This window comes from Cyprinodon tularosa, unplaced genomic scaffold (assembly GCF_016077235.1).
Source record: "Cyprinodon tularosa strain WSP-4 unplaced genomic scaffold, ASM1607723v1 ctg542, whole genome shotgun sequence".
NCBI lineage: Eukaryota > Metazoa > Chordata > Actinopteri > Cyprinodontiformes > Cyprinodontidae > Cyprinodon > Cyprinodon tularosa.
Genome location: NW_024039277.1, coordinates 91,651 through 114,363, shown reverse-complemented (window position 1 = coordinate 114,363; position 22,713 = coordinate 91,651). Strand labels below are relative to the sequence as shown.

Below are 22,713 nucleotides of genomic sequence, written 5' to 3'. Positions count from 1 at the left end.
CTATTTATTTACATTCCTAATTCCGTTGCATTAAGTAAAAATTTCTTAGTACCACCTTAAGCTGCAATAACATTTCCATGGAATTCTTTGTTGATTACTCTTCTTGTTCCACATTTGATTAAGCAGACAAACATAATGTGAGGTTTGTATTTATAGCATCCTTTTTCTTTTTTTAGAAGCAGAACGAGATGCTCACTCTTTTGATATTTAGTTTTCTTTAATCTTGACAAAACAGTTTACTGAGATCAAATTTGAATATAGTTAGGTGAACTGTAAAGAAAATACTTTATCAGTTTAAAGCAGGGAGAAAACGGGTTAAATACAAACACATGCCATTTTTTAAGTTTATTTACATAAAAACAAATTTAAATCAATGCATCCTGTTATCTACATCTTTTTGTTTCAGTGTTTATCATATAAAGTCTCACCGAAATAGATATGAAACTGTGGTTATGGCAACAAATACAAATGAAGGAAAAGTTCAAGAAATATGATAACAAATGGCTTCAATTTAAATCAGTGGATCTAAAACAAAAGATATTTTAGTTTATGAGTTTTATAGGTGAAAGTTATGAACTCTTGTAGACTCTTGCATTGCATGTAGCTTACTATCTACGTTTTACCACTGGCTCCCATTGAGACATTGATAAGAGATTGAAGGTGATTACTCAAACAGTTTGAGTGTAAGCATGTCTGTATGAGTGGGCAGTGTGTGTCACTGTCTATAGGTGTGCCCAAAGTCTGTATTCTTTAAAAAAAAAATAAAAAAAATAACACTCTCTCTCTCTGCTTTACCCCCGAGTCACTCCGTCTATTTTGATCACATTCCAGCCAAGTGACTTCAACATGTGTCTGTGTGTGAATGTGCCCCCATGACGTCATCTGTTTGTTTGCCTACTGTGGTTGTGTCTGGGGCAAAAGCTTGGTAGATAAGGAGGGTGGGAGTCTCTCTATATGTGTGTGTATTTTTGAGCACTGTGAACAGAAGGGAAATACCACAGCATGAAAAAGGGCATTAAAACGTTCTGTCTGTAAATCACTACTGCTGGCACTGGGGGAGAGGGGTTATGGGTAATATTACAAACACTTTATTGTTGAGGAAATGAGGATTGAGACTGTAATTCTGCTTCTCTGTGTCTGCTTCTCTCTTACCCCAGAGCAAACTGCATAATATGCTAACACCCTCTGAAATAATGGTGTAAATAGCCACAAACACACTGATGTACAGTATAAGCAATATCACTGTGCTGGTGAAGCTGCAGTTTGCTTTCAATAACTTCTGAAATTATTCATAAATATTCAATAATGTGCAGAATTCTTAGCATTATTGATTCAGATTCCCACTAAAATCCCTTGTTGAAATAAAGAATATTGTTGCACCCCTCCAACCACCCCATAGAGTAAGAATCCTGTCTGCCCGGTGACAAGGTCAGATTGAATTTATTTTAGGCTCCTTTTACCGAAAACCTGTGGGATTTCCTTAAAAGCATGTTGTTTTGTTATAAGTGTTTTAGTCCCTTACGTATAGCGACTCCAGGTTTCTTCTTCTAAAAGGTTTAACCTCAGGTGGTCACAGTGAGTATTGGTCATGTTGAGCGTCTCAAAAAGGGAAAGAGTTTTTTGGGTTTTTTTTTTTGTTTTAGCTGCAGCTTTGAAAACAACGTTGAAATTTTACATGTCAGACTTCAGCAACTGAAAAAGCATCTATAATAGATTTTAATTTAATAACTTACAATGCATAACGTTATATGAAGGACTTAGACAAGATCCAATAATGCACAAATATTTATGCATCTAATGAGTGGAAGTAAAGCACTGTAAGAAGTATTCATGCACTTATTAATTTAACTTCTGAGCCTTTTTGCTTTTTTGACACCTAGATCTTTTTGGTATAGTACAAGTTCTAATACTAAAATATAAGTAGGCTACTCTGTAATGTAAAAGGTTTTCAAATAAAGATTTGATTTTTGACTTATGTAGAATTACATACATTTCTCTCCATTTAGAGGATCAAAACTACAACTAACCATTTGCAATAACTGGTAATAAACATTTAAAACCTATTTGGAAGAATTTGACAGTATTCTAGAATTAGGAGTTTTTGAGAATGAACCCTAAGTTAAACACACCAGATAATCTAAAATAGCACTTATATAGATGTGGACGTACTGTTCTTCAGATAGTAGCCCTGCTTATTTACCCTCTAGGACTTCAGCTTAAGGTCACAAACTAATTGCCATAGATTAACCAATCAGGATTTTTTTTTTTGAAAGAGAGCAGATATATGAATCTATCAGTTATTGTATTACCTCCAGGTTTTAAAGGAGACCCCTGAACATTACAATCCAACCATGTCTAAAATGCTGTATTATTTTATGCCAGATGTAGTGTGAGATATTTTATGAGTGTGAATGCTTTGTGTTCATTTGGGTCAAAATCTAGGGGAGTGTTGGCTTAGTGGTTAGAGCAGTGCGCTTGTGCTCTGACAATTTCAGCAAGTAGCCGGTTCGATCCCCACAGCCTGCACACTGGGTCTCTGAGCAAGACCCTTAAACCCACACTGCTCCCCAAAGGGATGGGTTTAAATGTAGAGAGTTAATTTCTCTGCTGAGAAATCATGAAAGTTCTATTTCTATCTTCAAATAGAGGCCATTTTGCTCATAAAGACAAATCATAAATCAAATTAGGTGTAGGTACCAGATCTGTCTGTCTGATCAGATTTGCTCAGGGTCCTGCTCTTTCTCAAGATGTCAACATATGGCTACTCCACTCGGACAAACTCTATTGCACCTGTTCTAAGGATCAAATCTCTTTTGGAGTCTATTTCCTCATATTTCCTAGTATTTTACATTTCATTGGCGACCTAAAGTAGCCAAAAGTAGAAAACAATCATTGTCAGTCTTGAAGGAAAGTGCTATCTTCTGAGACTGAGCTCTGCCAATCGAACAAGGTGACAAAAAAGGTTTCAGTTTATTTTTATTATTTTATTAAGATCTGAGGGTAGTGGAGGAAAAATGGGATATCTTTTAGACAAATAAAACTATTATTCTACTTTTAGAAAACAAATGGTTGTTGTTGACACAAAGCTAAAAGTATTGTAACTTAATATGGGCACAGCTAGCCACAGCGCTACCCAGCTCTCCACCTCCATCATGGTCTCCCCCTCTTTAACATGGTCTCCCCCTCTATATCATGGTCTCCCCCTCTATATCATGGTCTCCCCCTCTATATCATTGTCTAACAGTTACTTTGTTCACCATAATCAGAGTTTTTCCAGCTTTGTTATCAAGCAGGTAAAACTTATTATTCATTAGACATGCTAACCCTACAGATGCTGCTGACTCTGCACACTGACACTGCGTGATGTTATCGTTGTCTGGGCGACCACATCGTGTGGCAACATTCAGCAAATCATGTAGCGCAACATCACTGGCATGTGCACGGCCCGATCAGATCTGGTACCTACACTGGCCTGATATCCTTTAGATGTTGTCCTGGGTTCTTCCCCAACCTCCTGGATGAATTATTGATTGGCTTTTGGAACAATTATGGTAAAGCATTTATAAGAAGATTCACCACTGTTTCATGTTTCCTCCCATTGTAAATATTGCTTCTTTCTGTAGTTTACTAAAGCCTCTAAACCTTAGAAATGGTTTTGTACCCCAGAAAGCATTATTCTTTTTTCACCCTTCTGTTTATTAGGTTATTCAGATAAAAGCACTGTTTTTCTTTTTAAGATCTTATAACCTTAATCTTTAATTTCTTTAAAACTGTATCTACCTATATACCTTTTGTTGTTTTATTCTGACTGCATTGATATATGTCACAACCTAAGATCAGGGGCAGATTTAGGAAATTTGGGGCCCTAGGCAAAGACAGGTATAGGACCCTATGAATTGAGAAGACAACACTTAAAACAGACCTATTATACCGAGACAAAACTTTTAATAGAATAGACATACATTTCCCTTTCTTCTTATCCCTTTTCTTGCTGTTTTCCCCTCTATTTTTTCTTTTGTCCATTTTTCTTTTCATATTTGCAATGTGCTCAGCTGACTCTTAATGCTGCCTGAAAAGGAATCAAAGATTTTCTAATCACTAAGCCCATTCTAACTTAGGAACCTTTCCAAACGGCCACAGCAAAAGCAAATAACCCAGTCCTTCTTTTCACTGTAGACAAGCCATGGTCTGCTTATCCGTTCTCCATTTTTTTACTTAAATAAAATAATAGCTGCATGAATCATGACAGCAGACAAGATAGAGAAGAACAGGAGGCAGAGTTATGAATCTACTTGCTCTGGAGAGCAGAGTTCGGTGCTTTTATATGTTGTTGCCAGTCTCCAGTAGCAGAAAAAAGTCAGTAGATTTTCAGCTAAGCACTTTTTTTGTAATAAAAGCTCCAGAGGGGTCTGAAAAGTTGTTAAACATAGTGACAAAAGTGCTAATTTGGCAACACTGCTCTTCGCACCGTTTGTTTTTCAAATGGTTTTGTTGCTGTCTGTTTGGACCTTTCTGAACATATACAGCCAATGGCCAGACCCAATGTGGTGGACACTAAAGGGGGGCTGAGACTCACTAAATATTATAAGCGTTCTGATGGCATTTTAAGGAAAGGATTTGTATCAAAAACATAATTAATGTGCACAAATCACTAATAGCTGTATTAACCTTACATGTAAAATGACTTTTATGGGGGCCCTAGGCAACTGCCTAGTTTTGCCTAATGGTAAATCCGCCCCTGACTAAGATACATTAGTACTGCACCCTTATCTTAAGCATATCTTATCCACAAACCCTTCACTATGGAAGACCTGTTTACTCACAGGTGTCATGGTATGGAATGATTTAAGTATTTATTCAGTCTGTGAACTAAGTAAAGCATGACAGTTTAGGTTTAAGCACCTTCGACTCTTAAATGTGGTAATTTAGAAAGTAAACTGTGGGTTAAGGCCTGACGCTTGTGTATATTCTACCATAGCTAAATAGTTCCCTCGTGTGCCAGCTGGAGGAAATTACATCTGAATGGAAGGGTCCGTTGGACATACCAACTATCGACACCAGGGGGCGTAAAGAGTTTGTTATTGTTACCATCAGGAGCTGCACGCTATTCTGAACGTCCCCGGAACTAGTTCAAAGTGAACAGCATCACCGAGTATGATGGTGCACAGTTGCCGCTGAATATATAAAGAAACTATATAAAAAAGGGTCGCTGCTGTCTCAGTTTCCGGTACACTATAGCGAATTATTTGCTTTAAACTTCTAATGTAACATTTAATGTTTGCTGATCTTTAGAATACACAAATATGCACTATAAAGCATTTTTACTCTTAATAAAAATACATCAGAACTGAAGCTACAATGAATAATATATGCTGAAAGAGAAATCTTAAGACCAAAAATAAACAGTGCACAGTATTTAACTAACTGTATAATTCAGCGCAATATTGTGATTTTCAGCAAGAAAAACTGCAATATCTCTGCTCGTTGTCTTTCTGTCTTCTACAGGTAATTCACAGCTAAATTTCACATACATTTTTTATTGTAATGCAAGAAATGATCAAATGTCCCCTTTTTGATTTGCAACTAAAGCATATTTACCTAATTCTTCCAGCCCACTGCCTATATTTTAATTTCTAAATGCATTCTCTTTTTTCATTTGCCAATGATTGGGATCTAATTCTCTTAATCAAAAGTAGGCAAATGTTTTTACATGTTGTAGACTCACAGCTGATGAGGCTGTTGAAGCTCTAATACTGTATCATGTTGTGCCAATCAGTCCAATTACCGATTAACATTTTTTGTTTGTTTTACTCTTTATTTAGGGGCTCAGTGTAAGTTTGTGAGTATTGCTTAATTCTTACTTCCTTTTTCACTTCACTTTTTCACTTATTTCCCAATTATTTCATATGTAAAATGTTTTTGTAAAGGGTCTGCATACAGTCCCAGTATTGAGATAGAGTTCATTTTAAATGTTAAAATTAATAATAAAATCATCGGCCTTATTTTGAAAATCTTTTCCGGAAGTGCGTGTTTCCGCCCGCCAGCTTTCCAGCTGACGCCAGTCTTCGAGGTGAAGTGAAGCAGTCACGTCGAGCTACAGCGCTGGTGCCGCTACTGTTGTCAGCTGTCATGCTGTTCAAATTTATTACTTAAACTTAATGCAATTCTACACTGTTTATGTTTCGTTTTAATGGTTACGTAGCAAAGATAATATTGGCATCATGATGCTTTAAAAGGAAGTTTTAAGAGTAAGGTTAGGCGTTAAACAAGAGGATTACCTTTCCTTGCCAACTGCAGACTGACAGTTGTTCGGACTGATAGCGGCTTGTTTTGTTTATCTGCGGACAACATACGAGGTAAGCTATGAAGCCTTCATGTGTCTGGAGACGGTTCACGTTTAGCTTTCAAACACTTCTTTCTCTTCATGTGTTGGTGTACATCACATTTGTTACTCTTCTCCCCGAGGCTACTTTTAACGGTTGGGTTACGTGCTGCGTTCAGGGACACCTCGGCTGGTAAAAAAAAAAAAAAACAGTTATCCTACTTTATGCTACTTGTTCTGGTGTTTTACTGCTCGAATACAGAGATGTGTTAGTTTGTAGTTAGTTATTAGTTAGATGCTGGCGGGTTTGTTTCTGCAGAGTTTTTTTTATTCCTGTAATAGTTTATTGGATCCAGATTGGTGGTACTCTGAACAACCCCCATTAAATCTGCTACTCTCCATCCAACTTAGTACAAGCAACCACCGTTTATGATTAAATTGTAAGAAGAAAAAAAGCAAAGGGGGAAAAAGGCTTGGAAACTTAATAAGAGGGGAGCAATATTAAATGAGATTGTGTTTTCAGAGATATCAATTTAAATTTCAAGTTATTTTTAAAATCATATATGTTAAGGGCTGCAACTAACAATTATTTTGCACATTTTTTCGAATAATCAATTAATAATCGTATAGCCAAAGGTTCATGAAGAAGAGGTTTTTTTTATTTATTTTTTTTTTTTATTAAACCAGGTGAAACTTTTCCACTTGAGGAATTTTGGATAGAGCATATTGACACACAAAACCTTTTTTTTCCATCTTAAATTCAAAACTTTTGTATTTTTTTCACAGTCTTGGTAGAATTGCTGCTCTAAGTGGGTGGCTCTGTCAGCTAAAGGCATGTTTTAGAGTCACTATACTCCAGTTTACAATTAATTTATTACTAAATCAGTTGAGGATACTTTCAATCGATTAATCACGATTGATCTGATTCATTGTTTCAGCCCCTATATATAGATGATTTTAAGCATGCCAAACCAAACTAGCTGTGTAATTTAGGAGCGCAGTGTTTCTACCCATGCTTTTTACACATTACTGCATGACATGCAAACAGATCATGAAGGCTCTTTTGGTACGCAATTCAAGCACATTTTCACCCATCTTGTGGTGAAAATGGGATGCCAAAAGTTGGTCCACGGACTGTCTCATGCTAAAAAGTAACACAGTTGAGCAGAAACATTTAATGGATGCCAGTGCTTATTATCATTTGGAATAAACAGTATACAGAGATGGCAAAAGTACTCACTTTCCGTACTTGAGTAAAAGTACAGATACTTGTGTTAAAAAATACTCTGGTAAAAGTGGAAGTACTGATTAAACTTCTTTATTCAAGTAAAAGTAACAAAGTACAGGCTTGTAAATTTACTTAAAGTATAAAAGTAAAAGTAGAAACCACTTTTTTCATGCCGTTGCCTACATTTTAAATGGATGTCTGCCAATAGGACTAGATCTCCGTTGTGTTCATTTTCAATCATCCATACTCGTCCATACTACTATGCTAACGCCACCGCCACCAAGCTGCAATGATTTGCCGTGAATGAATACCGCCGAATCTTTCGATTCATCTTGTAGTGGTGCGTCAAATGCAACGTAGATTCCCATCCAATTAGATTGAATTTGGTATTTGTGAGATAACGGCTCGCCAGCTCCCGTCTCACGTCAGAGGAGGTGTAAGCAGATGACTTGCAAAAAGGTGGTAAGAACCAGCTGACAACAAAATGCGAGTTCAAAAGCGTGTAGCGGTTTATTTACTGGTGCAACGGTGAAGAAAAAAAAACAAAAAAACAAAATACTTTCAAATAAAGAAAACAAAACCGGCCATTGCAGGCAATACAAAACACTGACAGCCTCACAGCAAGATGACTTTAAATATAGTCTCTCTAAGCAGACCTTCAAAAGCAGTTTCTCCAACCAGTCTCTCCAAGCAGCCCTGCTAAGCCATTGTGAATGTGCCCCTTAAATAGACCCACCAATAATCAGCCAATTGGGACAGCCCAATTAAAGCTACAGTGTGTAATTTTCAGCGACATCTAGCGGTCAGACTGCAGCAACATGAACGTCTCCCCCCCACCGCTTCTCCCTCCCAACAGTACGGCGAGCGTTACAGGACAAAATGTCTTCCACGACGTCCGCATCACCTACCTTCTCAAGTGATGAGGTTTGTTTACATAGATAATTTTACAGATAGTATTTCATTAGTCTGTTTAGGGTATAGATTTCATGTAGACTTAAGATAATAAATATACCCGTTATTTTTTCTACGTCGTTGTGACGTTTTGGTGAGCTGCTTTGCATGGTGATATAAACAGACGAAGTAATTGTAGTCATTAGTTTAACAGCGAGATTGTGTTCGCTGGAAGAATATATATTCCCCGTTTACAGAGTCCAAGTCTTGTTTGTGGCACGGGGGTTACAAGGCAAGGAAGAGGGAAAGGAAGAGGGCAGAGAGGCCGGGGTGAGCGTGCAGCTGGGGCCAGGCGAGAGAGGGGAGCCAGCGGGGTGAGAGCAGAGGAGGAAAGGCTTGAAGATCTCCAAAGGAGCTGGAGAGAAGTAACCGAGGTATATATCCAGAAAATTATTTTACAGAAAATTACTGAATCATTACCTGTGAAACGTCAGGGACGTTGCTGAATAAGTATACTGGAGAGTAACAGCATCATCACGCAGCATGTTATTGTTTTAGACCGGTCTGAGCATCCTGTACTCCAAAAACTGCAGTGATATTAGACAATTGTGTGTGTAGGATTAATTACCTGTCCAAGAGAAAACTGGCAACTTGAGCGTCACTTTGAAAACCTTTTTCCTCCATCAGTGACTTCCATCGTGTAAATGCCGTGCCAATGTTGATCCGTGTTTTTTGTCGTTTCTTGTCACTCTTGCGTTTATTCTCGTCGTGTTTCCGTTTCTTAGATGACGGGGGTTCGGTGTCCGCCGCTTTTCGTTGTGATACAGAGTAGGCATGATCCTCCATTCGTCTGATGTTTGGCCACACAGTGCCAAACCGTTTGCAAAGTCCCTCACGCCTGCCGCCTTGTTTACCTTTCTTGTTACCGAGGCGCAGTATACCTGCTTCTTCTTCTTCTTTGGTTTCAGGCAGACTAAACGCTTCTCAGGCATAATACTGCCATCTACTGTTCAGTACCGTCTCAGTTCATCTCTCTCAACTTGCCGTAGTTATTTTCGAGCGTCATGGGAGATCTCGCAATCGCTAGTTTGTTGCCTCTGCGCTGCCGTAGCGCAAAGATGTCTGCCTCCATGGCTGCGAGACCCGCTCCTATGTAATTATAAATAACGAATTCTAAGGCAACGCAAATATTATGGTTAAAAGGCTGAGCTCATAGGTGATGATAAATAACATAGTTATGTATAATATATTAAATTTCTGACTTTATATGCCTGTAATTATTACACACTGTAGCTTTAAACAGGAAGGCAAATCCCCAATAAAGCACAGTTAACATTGTAGAAAAATAAAAACAGACAATAGCATCATTTATACAAAAACATACATATTTATGAAATAATTTAACCATACTAACATTTCCATTTCACCTACTTACTACCATGCAAACAATTATTACATACATTGAAATCCCACTTAATACCCCTGCCCCCTCTTTTCCAATGCCCTGGGACAATAGATAAGAGACTGGCTCCGATGCGGTACGTGTTTCCACACGGACCAGTATGCTGACGGACTAAGGGAAGATTTGACTGGGAAGTTTTATTGCCGACTACGGAATGTATATTAAAGCTGTCGCAGTGGGTACCTTCAGAGTTTGCTACGCTGGTGAGTAAGTAAAGTGTTGAATAAAAGGTGACGTTGTAATTTCGGAACTAGTGAGAATTACCGCCATGACGGCCGGTCTGTGGTGCATGCTGGGAAATGTAGTGAAGGATGTGACGCTGTGTGTGATAGACGGCGGCTACACTTTGGGAACAGAGGGGGAAAACGGCTCAGTTTTCACAGTATTGATGACGTGAAAAATAATAACGGTAACTCCATTGAAATGATTCAAAACTAAAGTAACGAGCCAATTTTTTAAAATGTAAGGAGTAGAAAGTACAGATATTTGTGTAAAAATGTAAGGAGTAGAAGTAAAAAGTCGCCATAAAAATAAGTAGTAAAGTAAAGTAAAAATATCAGAAAAATCTACTTGAGTACAGTAACGAAGTATTTGTACTTCGTTACTTCCCATCTCTGATAGTATATGCATGCATTAAATAAATAGAAAAAAATGACATATTTCTATTTATCTAGTTATTAGGGATGCATGATATATTAGCATTGATATCGATCTTGGCCAATGTTGGTCAATATTTATTACGGTGTAGTTACTGTTTTTGTTTCAGGAAGGGGGGAGTCAGTCATGTGCCAGTAATTGTGAAGCAGCTCAGGATTGTGAGGATTGTTTAACTGAAGCAAGAAGCAATGTCAGCACGCTGGTCGGTTTTTCGTGGTGTCCAAGTGGTGCGAAAATATATGTAACATAATATTAGTAAATATCCATTATTGGCCCTTAGTGCACTATTAATATTAGACATGGATGTGGTACTGCTGCTGAAACACCTCGAAAATGCAATTAGCACACAGAGCAGTAGTGAGAAGTTTGTTATCCATTCTTTGCCTGCTTTGTGTGTCAGCTGTCACGGTTGCTAGGAGACAGAGGTAGGCTGAGTAAGGGGGGGCGAAGGCCGCAGAAGGCTGGACCTGTTTGAAAATACAGTACAGCCAAACTCTTCCGGCCTTCTTATTTTCATGGCCCTCCAAGGACCCTATCCAGGTAGACTGGGTCCTTGGAGGATGCAGCTGCTGAAATCAAACACACCCTTTCTTCCTGCTTTCCAAGCAGGAAGTGCTTTGACATGTTGTGTTTTAAAGAACACACTGCCAGCTAGTGACCGGGTGTATAAGTTACACCATTTTCATTCATGCCATGTGTATGTAGATTATAATTAATAGGTTTTGATCGAAATGGGTTAGTACAAAAATCATGGGAAAAGACCCCACTTTTAACGACTGGCTGTAATGTAAACAGGACCGCAGAGTGAGGGTTTCTTTAAAGATACAACTGAAGCTAAGAGCAAGGTTCTTCATTATGTTAGATTATCTATAGATTCTTAGGCAAGGATGCTGTGGGAGCTGAGGGGTCTATTTGTAGCTTACTGTAAACAACAATAAAGAACACTTCAAGTGGCACAGACGAATAAAGAAACAGTGAAAGAATGCAAATGGAACATCTGGAAGAGATTGTTAATGGATTTTATTAGGTAGCTAAATACAAACACTCACCATTTACCCCTTTTAACTTCTACACAACTTTCAGGCTAAGCGTTTGGCTGCCAGAGCACATCAGTGACTCACTTGCTCTGTGTCTTAGTCACATTTCACTGGCATTGTCCCAGCAGTGCTGGCTGCAACCTAAAGTATTTGTGGGCCAGTTTTGGTCTGATTAAGGCCACTTCTCTGTATTCCATTCTAACTTTGCCCCTTTCACTGTTCCAAGAGGTTTTCTAGATATTTCCCCCTTTTTTCTCTCTTTTTCCATTCAAATTAAATCCGTTAGCCTGCCAATGTTATGCTCCCTCCATTCCCTTCTGTGTTTTCTTTATGTTTTATTTTTCCACATTTAGTTTTTCTATACATTCCTCTTTCATCTTCAATTTTCCCCCTTTATCCACCCATCTTTTATCTCTGCTTTGGTACCTGCTTTTTTCCCCCTTCATTGTTCTGTTGTCCCTGTTCTTTCTCATTCATCCCCTTTTTGCCCCTTTTCTTTTCATGTGCTGCTCCCATGCATTTCCCTCTTTGTCTGCGTTTGTCAGTGTCAGTAGTTGGGCTGGGGTGCAGGAGAAAAGCCCCACCCTGCATACTACTGAACAGATGCTACTTTCGATATGTAGGTTGTTCTGTGCTTTCTCAGCTAGTTGCTCATTTTAGCCAGAGCATTTAGGTGCTGTGAAATATCTTTCAGTTTCTTTGTTTGACTTTTTCAATGTTTTTGAATTAGTCTATGGTGAACCCAAATTAAAGAGCAGTGTTCCCACAGAGAATCAATTGCATTTTCATAATAGACCATCTGAAGATGAGATACCTAAGGGCAGGTTCTTCTAGTTTGTTCTTTTTTTTTTTTACTTTATCTAAAAGCAGTTTTATTGCCCAACTTGTTCAAATTTCGCAATTCTATTCTAATTTTTTTTTTTTCGCAAACCACAAATTATGTGTAGTGATATTTTTGAAGTATGAGATTGAAAGAATAAGTTATTTACGAATTTTTAATTGGATTAGGGTTTGGTGAGCAGGTGAATAAAAAAAATAGCTAAACAACTGGTACTTGGAAATTATACATACCGGTACTCTTAAATGGACAGCTGCCATCTAATACATGAAGCAAAACAGAGTTCATATAAATCATTGCATTACCTTTAAGATCGAGAGAATTAATTCTGAAGTCCATTTAAAGTCACTGAATATAATACATAATGCATGTGAGTTTGTTTAGTTATGGTAACCTAAGCAGTCGTTTAAAGAGACTATCCAGTAATGACTGCTAAAGTGTGTCTCCACTAGTTTTAAGCATTTACTGATGGGAAATATATTCATTGAAATGTAGTGCAAGGTAATTAAGCCAAAACAGGGCAAATATGCTCTATCCAAAAGTCCTTTAGTGGTATATAATACGTAACCCCTAATAAGATACATTTTAAGGCATGGTAAAGTATTATTAAGATGAGTTATCAATTTAACAAAAGTAAAGTTAGTTAGTTGCATTACAGTTTCATCTAAGCTAGGAGTTTTTAAAGTTACAGATGCTGATCCCCCAAAATAAAAAGGTCAATAGTTCAAGGTCAGCAAATACTCAAAGCTGTAGTATCAATATCATATCAGAATTGAAATAAGTTGCACCAGGTCATCCCTGATACATAGTGGTTTTTTGGGGGGATCTTTCCAAAATCACACATTTGGACTTTTCTGAGCTGACCGTCCTTTTCCACATGATTGACGATCATTAAACTGGGAAACTACAAATTTCTTATGACCTTTTTGCCAATCCTTCATTAAAGCTAAATTTGCAATCAACACAATTCAGCCTGACTTACTTTTTTGAGAAACTTCAGAAGATTCAGGTGGAGCCATCAACAATTTGATCCACATGGATCAAAGACTACCTGAGAAGAAGAAGACCCCAGTTTGTTAGACTGAAGGGATCAGCTGTCTAATCAAGTAGTCATCAGCACAGGAGCACCAAAGAGGACAGCACTCTCACCGTTCACTTTTACGCTGTACACGTCTGACTTCCAGTACCAGACAGAGTCCTGGCATCCACAGAAATACTAGGATGACTCTGCAATCATTGGGTGCATCAAAGATGGACAAGAAATTGAGTACAAAGTGCTTTCTGGCATGGTGTGGAAACAATAATCTAATCCTGAATGTCAGCAGAACAAGGGAGATGATTGTGGATTTCAGAAGAAACAGGAACAGGTTGAATCCTGTTAACAGATGAGAAGAAGTTGAGGTGGTGGAGGTGTATAAATAACTTGGTGTTCACCTGGACAACAAACTAGACTGGTGATGCAACTGTGAAGCCGTCTACAAGAAGGGAGAAAGTAGATTGTACTTCCTTAGGAAGCTTGGGTCCTTCAGCATTTGCAGCAAGATGCTGCATATCTTCTATTAGTCTGTTGTGTAGAGTGTGATCTCTTCCTCCATCCTCTCCTGGGGTAACAGTATTAGAGCTAATGACTTCAAAAAGATCAACAAGCTAATTAAGGTCAGCTCTGTTCTATAAACTCCTCTAGAATCTCTGGAGACTATTTCACAAAGAAGAATTCTTCATAAAGTGAAGAAAATTAAGGACAACATCGAGCATCCTCTTCAGAAGATTTTTAAACAACAACAGTGTCAGTTCAGTAAGAGGCTTCTCCAGATCTGGTTCAAGACAGACCGATACAGAGATCCTTCCTGCTTACAGCTACCAACACCTACAACATCTGGATAAAAAAAAAAAAAACCTATGAGTGACTGCGACATCCCTTTGAGATTATTAAAGTATTTTTAGTTGAATTCAATTAAAAAGGCCAATGATTTCAATTTAAGATTGAAATTAGGCAATTTGAAAACTTTTTTTCTAATTACACATTTTAAATTAAATCATAAAAGAGGAATTTTAAATTGTATTTATTAATCCCTTATTAAATACTGAAATTTAAAACTGTATTTTCAATTCCAAGTACTAAATGTAAATTTAAAAACCAAAATGTATAAATCTGATATCTTACCTAATCACACATTTAAAGATGTAATTCCTTATTTCCCATTTTTTTACTTTTTCAACTTGCATTTTTTAATACTTCTTGAAATTGTATTTTCTTTACCTATTCCATTTACCTTTTCCATGGCCCCTCTGATCCCAGAGCACACTAGAAATCAGTTGAGCTCCTTCAATGATTAGACTTACATGCTTGGTTAGTAAAATGACCAATGAGGGAGCTGGTTACATCTGAGAAGCAATTGTGATTGGTCAAACTGGTTCTCATTGTGTTCTGGGGCAGCTGAGTTATGGAAAAGGTAAATAGGGAGGGAGAGGTAAAAAGAAAATAAAAGTTGAAAAAGAAAATGGAAAAAAGAATAACTATTTTAGATGTGTGATTAGGAAAGGTTTTATACTGGGATTTATTGGTTCTGGTTATTAAATCTCAATTTAGAAATAGGATTTGAAAATACATTTTTAAATTACAGTATTAAATAATGGATTATCAAATACAACTTACAGTTCCTTTTAAAATTCATTCCTTTTAATAATTGTATTTAAATTGTGCAATTAGAAAGCCTTTTGATACATCTACATAAGATAGATCACAAGCTTAATTAAAATCCCTATAATATCTGTAAAAGTCTGCAGCAACATTTAGAAGCACTCAGTGTTATTCAGTTATTCAGTGTCACATGGTCCTCATGTGTTGTTTAAGAAGATTGTGCCGCCTGCTCTGGATGAACAGTGCCTTTTGTCCGTCTCAACACATGATCCCTGTTAGAACTTGAATCCGATTTCTTTCTTCACCCCCAGGGAGATGTTTTCATCTTTCTGACACTCTTCACATTTTCACATTTCTGCATGGACAATTTCAAGACTCTAAGAGGTGTGGAACATGATTTGATCCTAATTACAACAAAGAATGCTTGTGTTTAAATCAGATTTTTAGGATGCTGGGGTTTAAGAGGGGAAATATTTTTGAGCATGGCGTTGGTATATTCACGAGGGTAAATGTGCTTGGGCCAAACTACATGGGATGGCTATTATAGTGGCAGAGAGGATTTAGGAGGACTTACAGTAGAAGTATCTCCTCTGTTGCACTCTGACAGAAAGCCTCTTGGTGCAGTAAGAAAAAGGAAATGCTAAAACCGTGTTCCATTGCTTAGGCTGTTGTTGCTGTGGACTCCAAATATTTGTCTCAGATCTCTATTGGTTGTTTCAAAGGGTTGGTGTTATGTTTTCAAAACTATGCTTGGATAAAACAGAACCCATGCATAGTTTGGTACAGTTTCCTGTAGCTTTCGAACCACATCATATCAGCATTGAATTCCCCTGTTGCCACTGTTCTGATATCTGATAAGATAAACACGTTGAAGGCTTGCATGCAAATTAGCAATTCCATAACATAAGAATCCAGGTGGTTGTCATGAGAGGCAAACATAGATGAATAATAAACTCTCCCTCAGTGTGCTGGTTGTTCTTAGTACACTGAAAAAGTGACTTTTTGTCCAGTAAATATTACCTCGTTATTATGCAATTTACTGCAAATTGTTACGCAAGTCTCTTTACTTCAAAATGACACCTTTTATTTAATGACTTGGAATTCATTTGTAAATCTATATCCATCAAAATATAAGTAAATACAATTCATCTTACCAAATATTACTAACAAAACAACTTGCATGTAATACGTACTAGGATATAAGGAGTAAACTTGGTGCTTTTTTCCTTGCCAGACCATGTTTAGGTCAGAAATGGAAAATATTGTTTACTTGTTGTGTGGTTTGTTGCATTTTTGCCTTGCAACAAGAAGGTTCTGGGTTTGATTCCCAGTCCAGGGTCTTTCTGCATGGTTTGCATGTTCTCCCCACGCATAGAGGGGTTCTCTCCGGGTACTCTCATCTACTCCCACTGTCCCAAACATGACTGTTAGGTTCATTGACTTCTCTTAATTATCCTTGTGTGTTTGGCCGCATGTCTCTGTGCTTTCCTGCTTAAAATTTACTAGCAAAACAAAACATCTTTTTCTGATAAGGTTAATTTGGTAGTGAAATGTACTTTAGTTTGTTTGTTAAAGCAACTCTTCTTAGTAAGTAAATTCAACTTAGATTTTTATTGAGTAAAATTTACATAAAATTTCTATGTGGAAAAAGTTACCTAGCTTTTTCTAAATGTTTTTCAGTGTATAGCCGTTCTGACCCGTTTTCTGTGTAAATATGTATTTCATAGGGTGGTAAGATCTCTGTTTCTGCTATTATGGTGCATGAGTGGTTTGGAAGGTTAACCGGTCATTTCTGGATTGAAAATCAAAAAAATAAAGCTCTCAGTTTGAATGACGCTGTCTTGTTGCCATTTATTGTCAACTGAAAATAAAACATGTTTCCACGGTTTCATAGTGATGCGTGATGTGATGATGCTATCTATTACTGTCTGTTTGCATAAACAGCAGCTCCTCTCTTATTTTGGCCCATTTACTTTTCAATTTCCTGGTTTAGCCTTGTTAGCCTGCAGGGGGCTGATGATGCGCAGAAAATAATATTCAGCCCATATAGACAAGGTTTTATTGGAAAGACATCTGTTTGTCATGAGTAATCAAGCTTGCTCTTTTATTTTTGTTAATTTATCAAAATGCAGTGTTTGGAGGACAGTGTTTTCTGTGTGCATGTGTGCTGTCATACAGACTTCCTGTCTGTTGGGCTGGGACTACCACAGCTTCCCTTTCTGTCATCATCTGCCGCTCTTTTTAGTCAGTGTTGTAGTTACGCTCCGCTGCAGGTTTGGAACCTGACTAATGACTTCAGGACTCTAACAGAAGTGTTAATCCTGACCAAGGTAAGAATTTTCATGGTAGAAGTTTGTTTTAATTGCAGTTACACATCTCTGTTTAGTTCAAAAGACCTGGAGGGTAAAAGGTTATCTATACTTACGGCTGTCAAACAGTTGGGTAACACCCTGTTCAGAAACGGGCTAATGATAGCAAGCGAGTATGGAAGTCAGTCTGCAGGTGTATCATATACAGTAACATTGATACCTATCTGCTGTGGTTCAAACTTTAAATCTCCTAAAGTTTCTAAGGTATTTGCATTGCTTTTTTGTGATGTGGAAAGAGGATAATTCATTAGTTTGTAGTTCCGGTGAGTCACTAGTTCAGAGAATTACTCCATCAGTTACAGCTGGATCTTCTATGGTATATTTTCCCTGGCGTTGAACAGGTAAAGATTGAAATTCTTGCCCAGTCTTCTTTGCAAAGCAGCTGATCTTCAGCCCGATTGGGTGAAGAGTATCTAAACAGTTATTTTAAAGAGTTTTCCTTTGGTTTTAAATCTGGACTTTGACTAGGCCATTCAAACACAATGATAGCAGTCTTATATCCAAAGTTGTAGCTGTGTGTGTTTATGTATAGCTCTAAGGGTGATTTTCTAATAAGGTTCCTTCCAGACTTCACCTATTTTTAGCTCCACTATTTTCCTATCAACTCTGCTTAAGAAAAGCATCCATACAGCAAAATGCTGCAACCACCTGTTTCTGGAACCGTGTCTGATCAGGGTGATGTGTGGCTTCATTATGAATGAAGGCCAGTAAATATTATTTTGGTCTCATCAGACCAGAGCAACGTCTTGCAAATTTAAACTCTGTGTCTTTTATTCTTTGAAGCAAAACCGTAAATAAAACTTCTTCTTCTAAAACTTTTTTTTAAATATTGATTTTATGATCTACCTGCCCAACCGTTCAGTTTAGATCAGCCACTGTTTCTTGCTTGATTGGACTTTTAAAGAGTTTTTTATGACTAAACCTCAAAAAAAATTTCCAACTTCATCCGTAATCCGTCTGCTTTGACCCTCAGTCTTAACGATGCTATTTGTTCCCTAAACCTTTTGAACTATCCTCTGAAAACCCCACAGCTCTGCTGTAGTTACACTAGGCAAAATATGATGCGTGACTAGACTATATTTAATAGATAAATACATTCTGAGGGCAGCTAGGTGCATTTGACTTATTATTTGTATTTGGTAGGTTTATATGTTTAAGGAAAATGTTTGTTTTTTTACAACAAAAAACATTTTTGGTTGTGTTCATACTGTAGGTATATTTTTCAATCCAATCAAACTTTATTTGTTAAGTATTTATAAAACAACCACAGCTATACAGAAAAAATACATAAAACATTACAGATAAAAAAAACAGTTAAAACATTGATAAAAGTAACATTCACATGATCAAAGCAATAACATTGGGCAAAAGATGAAAGGAATAAAATAATAAAATAAAAAAAATAAAGCCCTCTATCTTGCTAGGTGCCAAAAGCCAAAGCGAAAAGGTGGGTTTGGACAAAATATTTAAAAACCATTAGAGAAGAGGCCTTCCTCATATGCTGCTGGTCATTCCAGAGCTTTGGAGCGGCAACAGTAAGAGCCCAGTCTCCTCTGTGCTTCTGCATAGTTCTTAAAATTGAATAAGTCAGAGCGTTGGCACAGTAAGGAGTAAAACTGGGGTTTGCTATTCTGCATTATTATAAGAACACTTATAGCATTATAAGAATCTTTACCAAATCAAATCACAGTACTGCTTTAAGTTGCCATGGTCTTCTTGTATGCGCCGATCCAGCAAGTATGACCATGAAGTTTTAAAGCAACTGAGACCAGGTTGCTCCCTCTGCATATGATTCTTCCTGGAATGAGCTGTCATATATCTGTTCAAAGATTTTACTAAGCAGTCTGGGCTGTTAAATGTGCTGGCGTTGTGTTTTCTTCTGTTTGAATCCGCTGTAGAGTTGAGCATTTGTGTATTTAATCTTGTGTAATCTCAGTGAATGAGCAGCAGGACGTATTAGTTGGATTACATGTGCCTAAGATTAACTACAAAAGCATCTGTTAAAGACTCAACCGTTGGCATGACTACGGCAAATACTAATGGGTTTAATGTTGCCCTTTCATTATGTGTCACTGCTGTGCAACCAAAGATCATTGCTGCTCTTACTGTTGTATCAACAACTAATGTTATGGCTACATGAATCAATATAGCAGTATGATAAAAGGCCGGAAACAATCAGATTAATCGCTATCAATCGATCGTTGAAATATTCGTTAACTAATTTAGTAATCGATTAATTGTTAAGTTGAGTTTGCAGTTAGCTGAAAGAGAGAACACGCTGTTAGCATGCATTAAGGAGAGCAGACAAATTTTATATTTAGTTCTTTCAATGTTCTGTTTCTTTGTCTTGAATCATATTTTTGGTTTTTATGAGAATTTGAGTATAGGACTATAGTTGGACAGTGCATATCCTGTGTGTTTCCATGTTCCATATTATTTTATATTCTGCTTGATTTTGTTTTTTTTTAAAAGCTCCCAACTAATAATACATTATACAAAAATATTGTACTCATTCAGTCTGTAACTAAATGACTTCTAAATCCACTCTGTAACATTGAGCTGCTTTGATTTTCTAACACAGATCATGTGCATTAGGAATTTTAGAAATGTATGCAAAATGACAATATTCATATAATTTATTTTCTCTGTTTTATCTGATCTGTGTTTTTTAGCCATGGCTCGTAGGAGTTCCCGCCTGGTGTCTGGTGGCTACTATAATTCAGATGAGGAATCGGATTCAAGTAGTGTGACCAATATATCCTACAGAGAAAACCCTGTCAAGTAAGGATATTGTTTATTTTCATCTTTGTCAAAGCACGGATTCTGGTTTGGGAATCCAACGGATGATGTGACTCACACATGTAAACATTTTTGTTGTGCTTCTTTGTTTGTTTAGGGTTTTCAAGAAGAAGTCGGGGGCCCGGAAGTCTGCGTCCCGCACTAACAGCAATGCCAGTTCTGCCCCTGAGACTCCAGTCACTCCAGGCCAGTATAGCACCCACATGTAGACTCTATCACTTTAAACATTCAGATGATAGGCAGATTATATTTGTAGGACACCTTTTATATAGTTAAATGCAACATAAAAGTGTTTCACATTTTAGAAACTAAAATAGTTCCAAAAAAAACACATTCAGAAATTCGATACCGACTTGCAGCTGTGGTGACTAATCATTCTGTCATCAGTGAAAAAAATAATTTATAATTGCAGAGTTGACTAATATATAATAATAATATAATATAGCCTAATGAAATGGACAATTGCTTCTGAGTAACAACAAATGTAGTCATTTAGTGAAAGACTAGATTTGGATGACAGCTGATTATGCAAGACTCCTATGTCAAGTCTGTAGCACTCATGAAATGTGTTCGTACCTGAGAGAAGATTGTAAATATCAGAAAATGATGAATGCAACATTTTCTCCTAAATCACTCAGAAACGATTTAAGAACAAATGTGCGTATAAACACTACTAGCATATGGCTCAATATGTCTAGTATTATGTAAAACAGATGATAGACTATCATGTTTTAGGGTGAGATAACCTGTTGACAGATCTGGGCACCATGCAAAAGAGGCAAGGAGTAATTTATTGTTAAAAAAAAAAAACGTACAAACTCCCAAATGTTGTTTTTATTTATTAAGAGAAACTGCCTAAAATGTAGGCAGTTATCATTCTACCTCCAAACTGAACACAGTATTAAAGTCTCTTAATTTTAATAATATCAATGGTAGGCCTAGATTTTAGGTTTTTTTTTTAACTTCCTTTTAGGGCTGAAACAATTAATCAGATTAATTGCTTATTTAAATAATTGTCAACTAATTTAGTAATCGATTAATCGTTAACTGGGGTCTAGAGACTCTAAGACATGCCTTTACCTGACAGGGCAATCCACCTAGAGCAGTAATTAGATCGAAATCATAGAAAAAATATATATAAACATTTTGCATTTAGAATCAAAAAATATTTGTCATGTCAATGTTCTCTATCTAGAACTTCTCAAGTGGAAAAGTTTTAGTTTAATTTATTAAATCTTATTTAAGGAACCTTTACTATCCGATTATTAATTGATTAATTGAAAAATTGATTTGCAAAATAATCATTAGCTGCAGCCCTTATCCCATTTGTCTGTCCCTTTTATTCATCGTATCTTCATCTTCCTAATAATTTTGGTTTTTAGTTTTGGATATTTGGGAAATTTAGTTGCGCCAGGAATTTAAGCTTTAGTATTCCTTTTACAATCCTGCAAAAAATATAAAGGGAATTCAAAGCATGTGGGACAGATTTTGAAGCTAGACATTTAGGCTATATGTCAGGTGCTGATAAGTCTTCTCCTGAAATTCCAACCTGTAAACATAGATGTGCTGATCACTTATTCATGTCAACATATTCACATTTTGATCTCTAGAAAAAAAAGTGTAAAACCAGCAGATCATTTTCTTCAGATTAGGTTCCGATTGTCTGTACTGTGAAATTTAAATCTATTTAAATATTTTTTCATGGCACAGCATGAGTTTCTTGCCAACATCTGACTTCTTGTCTTTGTTTCCTTACAGGTCTGAGTCCAGTAAGCAGCCCTCTAAGAAGTCCCCCTCAGCCCACCATCAGAACCGTCCCTGACCCCCCTGCTGCTCCAACCCATCGGCCAGCTCTGACTCCATCATCCACCAATTGTCACATGCGATGCCATTCCAAAACCCCAGAGAAGAGCTCTCATGCTGGCCCCCACAGCTCTGGTCTGCTGGGTTTACACAAACACAAGGAGCCAGGTCAGAGTGGTGTGGACAGCTCAGGGTACTCTTCATCTGAGGGCCAATACGGGAAGCCTTTACCTGTCACCAGTACACCAAGGAGAACCAGCAGCAGTAGCGGTGCAGCTCTTGGTCTAGGATTCAAAAGCAGAATCAGTGATGCCTTTTTCCATCTAATGGGTGAGAACTACATCTTTTCTGCGTGAAGCCTTGTATTCCTGGATAATTCAAATGAAATGATTTTTCTGTACTTTGTGACAGATTCAGCCTCAGTGATGGCAGCGAATGCGCACAAAAAAGTCCTTCATGTCACATCTACAGGTTTGTTTTGTTTTTCAGTTTGTCTTCATATATTTTTTCTCATAAAAGTTTTTCTTGGAAATGTTTTCATTCTGTCTACATGCAACATGTTTTTTGCATATATGCCCTTTTACATCCTAGCGTGTCTGTGAAAATCATTCTCGTCCTTGCAGCTAATGCATCAGTCAGTAAGCGGATGAAAAAGGCTTGTGGTCT

At 37.2% G+C, this 22,713-nt stretch overlaps 1 protein-coding gene across 3 annotated transcripts; it reads left to right on the top strand.

The window, feature by feature from the left end:
• The first annotated feature begins 6,058 nt into the window (after nucleotides 1–6,058).
• Nucleotides 6,059–22,664, top strand: LOC119796320. 3 transcript variants are annotated; one of them, XM_038304823.1, is made up of 5 exons: nucleotides 6,059–6,356; nucleotides 20,118–20,226; nucleotides 20,342–20,430; nucleotides 22,003–22,377; nucleotides 22,459–22,664. In XM_038304823.1, exons 2-5 carry the CDS (start codon nucleotides 20,120–20,122, stop codon nucleotides 22,647–22,649), a joined length of 762 nt encoding a protein of 253 aa, XP_038160751.1. In that variant the 5' UTR covers nucleotides 6,059–6,356; nucleotides 20,118–20,119; the 3' UTR covers nucleotides 22,650–22,664. The 3 variants fall into 3 exon arrangements, with proteins under 3 accessions (XP_038160751.1, XP_038160750.1, XP_038160752.1); XM_038304822.1 differs by lacking the exon at nucleotides 6,059–6,356 and adding an exon at nucleotides 6,410–6,515; XM_038304824.1 differs by lacking the exon at nucleotides 6,059–6,356 and adding an exon at nucleotides 17,276–17,406.
• Nucleotides 22,665–22,713: the final 49 nt, after the last annotated feature.

What these genes read in the sequence shown, in the direction of transcription:
- LOC119796320 (XM_038304822.1), top strand. Translation starts at nt 6,425, where the DNA reads ATGTGTTGGTGTACATCACATTTGTTACTCTTCTCCCCGAGGCTACTT. An exon ending in TGAGACTCCAGTCACTCCAG is followed by an intron (nt 20,431 to 22,002) that starts GCCAGTATAGCA and finishes GTTTCCTTACAG; the next exon opens with GTCTGAGTCCAGTAAGCAGC. An exon ending in TGCCTTTTTCCATCTAATGG is followed by an intron (nt 22,378 to 22,458) that starts GTGAGAACTACA and finishes ACTTTGTGACAG; the next exon opens with ATTCAGCCTCAGTGATGGCA.